At 37.3% G+C, this 11,205-nt stretch overlaps 1 protein-coding gene across 3 annotated transcripts in view; it reads left to right on the forward strand.

Moving 5' to 3' along the window:
* The window catches only part of btbd17a (BTB (POZ) domain containing 17a), a 28,905-nt gene extending 18,121 nt beyond the window's left edge, over positions 1 to 10,784 (forward strand). For 2 of the 3 annotated variants that reach the window (XM_079850859.1, XM_079850860.1), the window contains 2 exons: positions 6,680 to 6,962; positions 8,623 to 10,784. In XM_079850859.1, the coding sequence (XP_079706985.1) occupies positions 6,883 to 6,962; positions 8,623 to 9,709 (1,167 nt within the window). In that variant the 5' untranslated portion in view covers positions 6,680 to 6,882 and the 3' untranslated portion in view covers positions 9,710 to 10,784. Of the gene's footprint in view, positions 1 to 3,368; positions 3,726 to 6,679; positions 6,963 to 8,622 lie in introns of those variants that run through there. The other variant, XM_079850858.1, reaches the window with a different exon arrangement.
* The last annotated feature ends 421 nt before the right edge of the window (positions 10,785 to 11,205 follow it).

The following is an 11,205-nucleotide window of genomic DNA, read 5'->3' on the forward strand; positions in this document are numbered from 1 at the left end:
TGTTGTGCTAATCAAGTTATGCAATTTTAAAACAATAGCTCACCAAAAATTAAAAAATCTGTCTCTTACTCACTCCCAAACCTGTCCCTAACCTGTTTGAGTTTCTTTTGTATGCAGAATACAACATTCATTTTAATGAACGTTTCAACAGTTTTTGTCCATACAAAATGGAAGCTCGTTTCTACTACGGAATAAAAAATAAAGAAGGTAATTGCGACTTTATATCTCACAATTTGAACTTTATAACTGGCAATTCTAAATGTATAGCTATAACACAATTCGGAAGGAAAAAAAGTCAGAATTGCGAGTTGTACACTTGGAATTGTGAGACAAATAAAGAAATAAACTTATGTAAACTTGCAATTTTTCTCACAATTGCAAGTTTGTAACTCACAATTCTGACATCTTGCCGTCTTTGAGAATTGTATAAACCCGCAATTGCGAGAAATAAAGTCACAATTGAGAGAAATAAACTATAACTAACTGAATTACCTTTTTTTTTAATTATTATTATTATTATTACGTGACAGAAACAAGCTTTTGACTTCCGGTCTGTATTTTCACAGCAATTTTGCGTGTTTATTAACGAACGGCTCGTTTTAAAATATTCCCGGTCGACTGACATTTGTTAAGTCATCTGCTTTAAACATTACAGTCCTCATGATAACTTTCGTTAACTTTAATACAATAATTAATACATAATACAATGAAAGTCTTTCATTATGTTATATAAATAATAGAGGTGGGCATAGATTATTTTTTTTAATCTAGATTAATCTAGATTAATTTTGAAATTAATCTAGATTAATCTAGATTAAAATGGCTCATTTGAATTCTGCCGAAGGCATTCAGAATATGTGTGCTACCCAAATAATGACTAAAAAGTAAGTCTTTGAGAACGGGTTTCTCAAGCCAGGTGGCGCATTAGACCAGCGGCTCATCTCCTGTTTCCAAAATGCATCACAAACTGCTTGAGAAAGCTGTTCTACTCATAGACTGTAAAAGGTTACTACTGTACTGTTACTGTCCGTAGGCAACATTAGGTAGGCCTATGTTATTATCAACTACTATAGGCTATCAATTAGGGATGGGCGATATGGCCTAAAATCCATATTGTGATATATATTGTAGCCTCTTGCGATAACGATATATATTATAATAAAAACCATTTCAGAACAGGTTACACAGACCCTGCTAAACAACTGCTAAATGTTTTTTTTTTTTTTTTTTGAAAGGGTGTATGTAGTTTTGAGAACATATATTGTGCAAAACTGTAAGTATACAACATAATTTTGCAGATAAATAAAATTTAACTACACTAGCTGCAGAGACTTAAGTAGGTCTAATGTTTATTATGGCTTGGAGCTTATGAAATCCCAAATTTAAAATTAGAATATTGTCTAACTGATGTCTTTTCAGTTAAAAAGAAACACAACAACGATTCTTAAAATCGGGCGCTTTTAATAAAAAGAGATTATGTGCTACACCACTAAGATATATTGGGAATAATACGCGCGCGCTGGTATTCAGTGATATGTTTCGTTTTGAATTTGAGGTGGTAGAACGGATTAGTCGTGTGTTAACTTACCGAACTGTTACACCACACAGTCTACGTCGGACGGCTTAAATCCGAACCAAGTCCAAATAATGGATGTTGCACCGATCTTTTTCACCAGCTTTCACTTTCAGCTGTGTTTACTTAAGATGACGACGAATATGATGCGTTGCAGCCGCGTGTTGCTCGCGGCCGCGGGTAGATTGCGTCATCATAGCTTGTGTAGCTTGAGCCAGCTCCCAACCCAACTTGGAGAATAGATTATATATTTTTTATCGCGCGATAAGAGTCTCGCATTAACGCCGATAACGGCCCACCACTAATATATATATAAATATATAAATAACCAAAATTCCAATGACCAAATTCTCATTTTGGGGCAAACTATCCATTTAACTTACATTTTTAGGTTCTATTGGAATCTTTGGCTCCATGAAGAACCTTTAACAGCCATGATACCTTTTCAAAGAACAAAAGGTTCTTTATAGACCTTATGTAGGCCCACCCATTCTGTCTTCCGGTTTGTATTTCCACAGCATGAAGGTAAGATCTTACAGATTTATGAATGAACCCGAATTGTTATGACATCTGCTTCAAACATAATGCTCATGATAACTTTTCGTACATTCTCATATTTTTTCCCACCACCATGACCCTTTAGGGTCTCCGTAGTTTTCTCTAGTCAAGTATCACTGATTTTTTTTTAATACTGCATAGACAGATAACTTTTATTAAAAGCCCATCTTGCCAGTGGTCACCGTGATTTTGCCAAGACATATTTTGTTGATCATGGAACAACATTCCTATCTGAAAATGTAGTCCTAAACCTAAACCTATACCATAAGTTATCCCTAAAATCAGAGGGTAATGATTTCCCATATAACTACACTGAAGTAGGAGCACCTAACCCTGGTTGTAAGCCTAAACTTGACATACATTTTTCCCTCAAATATGTGACCCTGGATCACAAAACCAGTCACAAGTCACACGGGCGTATTTGTGGCAATAGCCAACAATACATTGTATGGGTCAAAATTATAGATTTTTCTTTTATGCCAAAAATCATTAGGATATTAAGTAAAGATCATGTTCCATGAAGATATTTTGTACATTTCCTACCATAAATATATAAAACATTTATTTTTGTGAGTGAATGCAGCACAGTCGGGAACATAAATGGACAACTTTAAAGGCCATTTTCTCAATGTTTCAATTTTTTTGCACTCTCAGATTCCAGATTTTCTAATAGTTGTATCTCAGCCAAATATTGTCCTATAACAAACCACACATCAATGCAAGCTTATTTATTCAGCTTTCAGATGATGTATAAATCTCAATTTCAAAAAATTGACCCATGTGACTGGTTTTGTGGTCCAGGGTCACATATGATTGGTTGATTGTTATGTTGTACCAGAATCAACAAAGATGTTGATTCAGGTACATGTTGAACTTGTTAAAATCTCGTTCCCCTCTTGGTCAGTAAGCAACCAGAGCAACCCTCTGGGATCATAGAGGTGAATTATCTACAGGTAAGTACGGTTTTACTTACATTTTTTTCTTAAAATTCTTTTTAAAATCTAGTTCGACGTAGTTCCTAAAAGCATGCATTAATTTATGCATGCAGATTTGCATAAACACACTTGCAACTTTCAGTCACAATTACAGTCCGTGATTAGAATTCCACGCTTGCTCTGCCCGAACAGCTGAGGCCTCCTCTGGATCTATGTCATACAACATTCAAAAAGAGAAAAGTCAAAATCAAAGCCGTCGTCATGGCAACTGGCGTTCCTGCCCACCAAAACGAACTCCCCACCCCCCACAGGTTCCACTGATCGATAGGATATTGTGAGGGTGGAACTAACCCAAAACAACCAGTAACCTACATACTAGTTATGCACCATAGTCTATATGCCTCATAAAGGGGGCCGACAGACCATCCATCATCTACTGAAGAGGAGGAGGAGGAGGAGGAAACAGAAGAAAGACAATTAAATCAAGGAAGAGTAAAGGGTTGAAAAGAGAAAGAAAACAGACGAAAATATAGAATAGAGACAGGAAAGAGAGAAAGAGATCAAATCCACAATCGGACAAGAAAAGATGGCTTATTTGTTGTTTGCCCTGCTCTTCTTGCTGTTGGCCATCGGGTCTCATGTGCAGCCAGTCCATGGAGGTAAGGTGACTTCTCTTGCACTTTCTCCCTGACGTTCGGAAATAGCGTCAGAAGTATTGGATTTGTGGATGGAGGTATCCAGAACTCCGGGTTTCATCTGCTGGATGACAGAAAATAAATAGTCTGGATTGTGAAATCTGCACTTTGCAAACTTGCATGTTAAGAGACATTTTAGCAATGATCAATTGATTAAGATCATGCTTTTTTTTTTTTTTACGAGAAGAATGAAAGCATGTTTTAGCATGAAAAATAATATCCAATTATTCTATCAAATACAATGACTTACCTAATCAATTATGGCTAGTATTCAATTCAATTGTTGTAATCTGATGAAAAAATTAGCGATTAAGACTTTCCTTTGATTTCTGTTATTATGTTGCATTTCATTACGAACCTGTTTTATGATTCATAATGGCTTGTATTTTATGTTGTAGCAAGTCATTGGAAACCAGGGCGCTATAATGCTTTGTTCACACGCACAACACAAACAAATGCACACACACAAATGGCTGATGATATTTCCGAGAACTCTGCAATGACACCCGATCACAACTGAAGTCGGATGATCATTTGAGGGTGCAGAGCCGAACACATGTTTAAAAACATTAGTTCCCTTCTGGAAAAGCAAGAAGGTTAAGACAGTTCTAGTATGTGAAAAATTAACAATGGAAAAGAGGAAACGCTGCAAATTAACGCCGAAACATGCAAGTTCAAATTCTGAGGTGTGATGTGCAGAAAAATCTCATTTAAACTGGAAGGAACTGAAGAGTTCTGAAAATCTAACATAAAAACAATTACATAAAATTAATAAATGTTTAAGATAATCAAATAAGATTATATATATATTTAAAATCTGTAATAAATTATATGATTTTATCATACAAATACTGTTCTTTTGAACTTTCTATTCATGATAGAATATTTATATCACTGTTTCCACAAAAGAAATTAAGCTTCACTAATGGTTTGAACGTTGTTAATAATAAAAATGTCCCTCTTGCACCAAATCAGCATTTCTGAAGGATCATGTGACACTAAAGACTGGAGTAATGTCTGTTAAAAAAATAATCTTTGCACTCACAGGAATAAATTACATTTTAAAATATGTTAAAATTGAAAACAGTTATTTTAAATTGTAATAATATTTAACAATATTACTGTTTTTACTGTATTTTTTGATTAAATAGCCTAAATACAGATGCACATAAGAAAATTCTTTCAAAAACATTACAGATATTACGGGCGGAAAACTTGTGTGTGTTTTGGCCGTTCATTTACACCAAAAAGCCGTTTGGGGGCCTGAAAACGCAAAACTTTAAAGTGCAAGTTTTTGAAAACCGTTATCGTCTCTGTGTAAACTACAAAAATGTAAATTTGTGAAAATGGTGATGTCGTGCAATTGCATAGTATGTGTTCAGTCTATAGACCTTATGTAGCCCCGCCCCTTTTCAGCGCTGCGCTCGTTGTCTTTTGACTTCCGGTCTGTATTTTCACAGCAATTTTGCGTGTTTATTAACGAACGGCTCGTTTTAAAATCTTCCCGGTCGACTGACATTTGTTAAGTCATCTGCTTTAAACATTACAGTCCTCATGATAACTTTCGTTAACTTTACATTAAGTAAATCCACTTCAAAAGCTAATTACTCCTGGACAGCAGCGCCATAGACAACAGAGCGACCGCAAAAACGGAAGTTAAAAGACAATATTCTAAAGATGGCGGCGCCCTCGTTTCACTGGTGCATAAGGTCTATAGGCATGTAGTGTTTCTTTACAAAGTGGCATCGCCAACTACTGGCCTGGAAGAATAAAACAGCATTTTTTGTTTTTTTTGTTTTCGCGGATCCGTGTGCACGGGACCGTTTTGACATCTGTAACGTTACGTAAAAAAAAGCAAAGGAAAAACGTTTCCATTTTTAACATCGTTGTCGTGTAAACATTTATTTGAGTTTCACCTGTTCTCTGTTCTGTTTATGATCCCTTCCCTTCCCTTCTGCATTTAAGCCCTTAGTTTGCCTCTGTTCTTTGTCTTGCGATAACATTATGTTGTGCGCGCTATGTTCCTGTTGTCTATTAGAGAACTCCGGTCAATTTTAACATTGAGCTCATTTTTTTGTAAATTTGGAGTGCTGTCAGTACAGAGAACAACGACAAAAATCGGTGTTACCTACACCGTGTTATCCTCTTTTTAAAATTTGCACCCTGTTGACTTCAATGGGGCAAGTTTTAAACCTGCTTTTAGCCTCTTAACATCCTTGATGTGTCATTACAAGTGCCCAGCCATGTGAGTGATTCCTTCAGAGTGAACGCGGGTGAATCTGACTGCAGTAGATGTGAAAGATATTAATAAAAAATGATAATAATTCAGCCAGCGCTCATACCTGTATTTACTTCCTGTTTTCGGTCGAAGTCCACAGTAGTCGATTGTCGAGTTTGCGCAGTTAGTTAGTTACCTATGATCACGCGCGTGAACTCGACAGTCGACTACTGACTTCGACCGAAAACAGGATATAAATACAGGTATGAGCGCTGGCCGAATTATTATCATTTTTATTCATATCTTTCACATCTACTGCAGTCAGATTCACCGTGTTCACTCTGAAGGAATCACTCAACATGGCTGTGCACTTGTAATGACACATCAAGGATGTTAAGAGGCTAAAAGCAGGTTCAAAACTTGCCCCATTGAAGTCAACAGGGTGCAAATTTTAAAAAGAGGATAACACGGTGTAGGCAACACCGATTTTTGTCGTTGTTCTCTGTACTGACAGCACTCCAAATTTACAAAAAAATGAGCTCAATGTTAAAATTGACCGGAGTTCTCCTTTAAAAGTTATTTGATCCTCTATTCCGTGCCCTGTATCTCTCTCCCTTGGATTATCTAGACACGCACACTGTGACACCCATCACCAGTCACTGGACATGAATAATTCCACTTCTTCCCCGTCGCTCTGCAGGTTTGAGGGCAGAGAGACTGGAAGAAAGCACCACAGAAGTGATCAGTCACTCGCAGGGGCTGTTGGCACGGCTGGAGGGCCTTCTAGTGCTGGGGAATAACAGTGACATTTCCCTACGTGTGGAAACGGTGAATGCAGATGAGGTCAAGGTGATCCAAGCCCACACGCTGGTGCTTTCGCTGCAGAGTCGAGTGTTTGAAGAGATGCTGAGAAACCGAAATAGTAGCACGCTAGTGCTGCGAGAAACGGCAGAATGCACTGCTGTGTTCGATAAGTTCATCAGGTGAGAAGCATTGAGTTAGAGAAAGTTGACATCTCCTTTTAAGGTCTCTCACTCTTATCTCATCCATCCATCCATCCATCCATCCATCCGTTTTATTGTTCTGTGGAACACAAAATGAGAATTTTTTAATTAGTTTTACCATATAACAAGACAATGACTGCCAAGCTTGAAAATGGATTTAAAAAAAAATACACTGCCGTTGTCTCTATTAACCAACATTAAAAGAGCATTAAAATGTCTCTTTGTGTTTCAATAAAATAAAATAAAATATTTTTTTTATATTATTATTATTATTTAGGTCAAACCGAAACTAGAAAGACTAGTAAAGCATTATAAACATGTTTAAAAAAAAGCATTTGAATTGGGTGAGACTTTATTTGGGTTTGAGACTTCATCAAACTGAGTTTATAGAACTGTAAAATTGACATTTTAGGGAAAAGCCTGCATTGCTGTATCATCCCAAAACATGTTAGGACATGACAAATTATGAGAACATTCCCATCCCACACATGTCCAAGCCTCTCTCTAATGGCCAATGGTGGAACTGCAATCTTGCTGTCAGCAGCTTAGACCCCACAGGAGATAAGCTCAATGAAACACAACTGCAATATTTCTAAATGAACTCTTTGCTCTTATGTAAAACACTTTATAATGAGAAGGGCCGAAGTTACAATGGTGAAGTGAAGCTAGCGTGAGAAGATGTTTTGGTTACAAGAGCACATGCCGCCTACACATTTATTTTAAATGAGCTGGAGTTTTTTTGTTTGGGGTATTATTTCCTTTATAGCGATCCAAAGGATAAGACAACAAAGATACAATCCCCAGCAAAAGAGGAAAACAAGGCAAATTTGTGTTGGAGACAGAGGGACAGCATTAAACTACAATGGTAGAGATCAACAAGAGAAATGCATTATTATTAAAGAGATTTATATTTTTATAATAGAACATGATATTATTTTATCAGGTAACAATCCAGTTTGGCTCACAGAGCCAATAGATGCCATAAATAAGATTGTTTTGCAAAATTGTGGAAAACAATTGTTTTGCAAAAAAAAAAAAAAAAACATATATGAATTGAATTGGACACACCCCACAGGAAGCTGAATTGGAATTCGAATAAGAATGACAGGAAGAAAAAATTGCAATTCAATCATTTTGAAAAAGCATGCATATTTTTTCACTGATACACAACACATACAGTTTTTCTCAACCAATATTTCTTAAAGCACAGCCAAAACAATTAATAAAACCAAAATGTTGTCAGCTTTAGCTTTATAAAATAATTTTTTAATAAAGATAATTTATTAAATTTAAATGTATTAAATATTCTGCTATGCATATCTCCTTTTGTTTTCTATGAAGGAAAGGAAATAAAAGTTTTGTGTATTATGGCAACTATTTCTTAAACCTACAGCCAAAACAACTAACAGCCAAAATATTCACCATAATGTTGTCAGCGAAGTTTAGAAAAATTAAAGTTACATATTAAATATGAAATAAAATGAAGGTTTAAAAAGTATGTAATACAGTACACATAGCATACTTATAAATTACAATTACGATTCTGTTTCTTGTTCAATTCAAGCTCAGGCACTGCACTGAAATATAAATATCCTATAACACACACAGTTTGATTCACAAATCTTCTTGCGTTTTGCAGATATCTGTATTGCGGTGAACTCTCGTTGCAGTTGGACCAGGCCACACCACTGCACAGACTGGCTACCAAGTACGGCATCTCCGGCCTCCAGCAAGGACTGACCCAGTACATGAGCCAGAACCTGGCCAGCGATTCTCAGGGCGGTCACGTGGTGGGCTGGTACCAGTACGCCATGACGGTGGGCGACACCCCGCTGAGAGACAATTGCCTTCAGTTTTTGTCCTGGAATCTGTCGTCGGTTCTTCAGAGTGCAGAATGGCCGTCGGTTAGCGTCGAACTGCTAATGACCTTCCTGCAGCGCTCCGATTTGGTATTGAAGAACGAGCTGGAGCTGTTTGAGGCGCTTGAAATCTGGATCTCCAAGAATGACCCGGATAGCCTCACGGCAGAGAACGCCCTTCGCCTGGTGCGTTACGCCATGATCCCTCCACGCGAGCTCTTTCGCTTGCAGCGACAGTCGCCGGTCATGACGCGCTACCACGAGTCGGTGCGTGATCTTCTCTATCTGTCCTACCAGTTCCACTCAGCTTCACCCCTTCAGCTGGCCAAGTTCTTCGACATGAACTGCAGCCTCTTCGTGCCCCGTAACTATCTCTCGTCCATGTGGGGCTCTCAGTGGGCCATAAGCAACCCGGCACGGGACGACCGCAGCTCCAGTTTCCAGACCCAGTTGGGTCCGAGCGGATTTGACTCCAGTAAGCGGGTGACGTGGAACGCCCTGTTCTCGCCCCGCTGGCTCCCTCTCAGCATGCGGCCCATGTACACCGAGCAGGGCGCCATGCAGCCACCGCGGCCCGACGGGGGAAGTGGAATCGCCCGGCCTCGTATCATCATCACACCTGCTACTTCCAGCGCAGATTTCGCAGGTGTGAGCTTTCAAAAGACTGTGCTAATCTTTACAAAGCAGAAGGGCAAGCTTGTGGTGAGGCATATCTTCGGTTTCCACCAAAGCACAGAGGAGGTGGGGGACTTCCTGGCTGACGTGGACCTGCAGTATCGCACATCCGAGTACCTGGTGGATGGATCGCTGTACTTGCACATCATTGTAAAGCCTATTTACCAGACTCTCATAGCAACTAAGAACTAATGTGACAGGCACATTGGAGTAGGATACGCATGCATGATTTACTTTTTTGAATGCGGGGAAGAAAACGTTTAATGTGATTAAGACTAATGAAGTGCATCTCCACTGTCCTTATAATGTATTGTAAGTTAGAGGTTTACCTCGGTGGAAAAGTGTCAAAAATAGTCCAGACGTACGAAATTAAAAGGAAGGTTCAGTCAAAAAAGAAAATTCTTAATAATAAAAGTCATTATTTACTCACCCTCATGTCATTCCAAATCTGTATGACTTTCTTTCTTTCAATCAAACACAAAAGGAAACGTTTTGAAGAATGTTAACGCTGCTCTCTTATTCAATGAAAGTGGAAGGGGACCAGGAGCTGTCAAAAATACCATAAAACCTCATTAAAAGCAGGTAATATGAGTACTGTGTGAAGAACGAATTGAATTATAAGTTGGAAATTGTACCATGTGGTCACCATTCACTGGCACTGAGAAGAGCGGCTTGGAAATTCGTATGAATATGTCTTTTCGCGTTTCACGAAAGAAAGGAAATTGTGACAGCATTTTGATTTTTGACAAAATTATGACTTTAATATAGGCTGTTACACACTTTGTGTCCCAAAGATTACTCATATCGCAGGTAATTTTCAACTCAATTAGGCAGAAGTCCTAAATCATGCAAGTATAATCAACACAACGTCCTTTGTCCAAACTGGACTCATTGGTCAAAGAAAGAGAAAATGAACAAAATCAAAATCAGATTGTTTTCTTCAGCGTTCATATTGTATATTGTAAATAATATTATTATGACTGAACATAATAACATTATTTTTAACATTTAAATTTCCATGGTGCTACTGTAAATATAATGAGATATATCACATCTCTTTCAAACCTGTAATGTTTTGAAATGTCACACGGTTATTTAATATCTAAAATTCTTAGTTAGTTGTTTTTCTGTATTATCTTATCTTTATGCCCTGCTCACTAACTTTTTTTTAGATCAGTTTCCTTGCATGTTGGGATCATGTGTATGTTCAGTAGGCTATTCACTCTCCTGTGCAGACCACACAATAAAATAATGATGCTTATTCATGAAGTTTGAGCCCATCATTGATTATGAGGGTAAAAGAAAGAAAGACTTCAGACACATGGTCATGGTCTTCAGTTCTTAAGAGGGCACGCTTAAATGCACTTATCTGCAGAGATGTAGCCTATGTACACTTAAGCCTTTTCCCATCAAATTGAATTGAATAATCCTTATATATTATTCATATTATAAATTAACCATTTTAAATGAGTAAAAAAACTATAGCTCAATACAACATTTTTTTTTAAATCTCAAACACAAATTTAAACATTTTCATTTTTCTTAAACTAAACTAATTGGTCAATTCCCTTGTTCTATTGAGATTTAGGCCTATACAAAATGTTTTATTAAGGTTTAGGGTTTTTTTTTGTACTCGTTTAAATTTTTTAATGAATAATAATATGTAAGGATTATTCAATTTAATTTGA

The sequence above is a fragment of the Squalius cephalus genome (genome assembly GCF_949319135.1).
Source record: "Squalius cephalus genome assembly, chromosome: 19".
Classification (NCBI taxonomy): Eukaryota; Metazoa; Chordata; class Actinopteri; order Cypriniformes; family Leuciscidae; genus Squalius; species Squalius cephalus.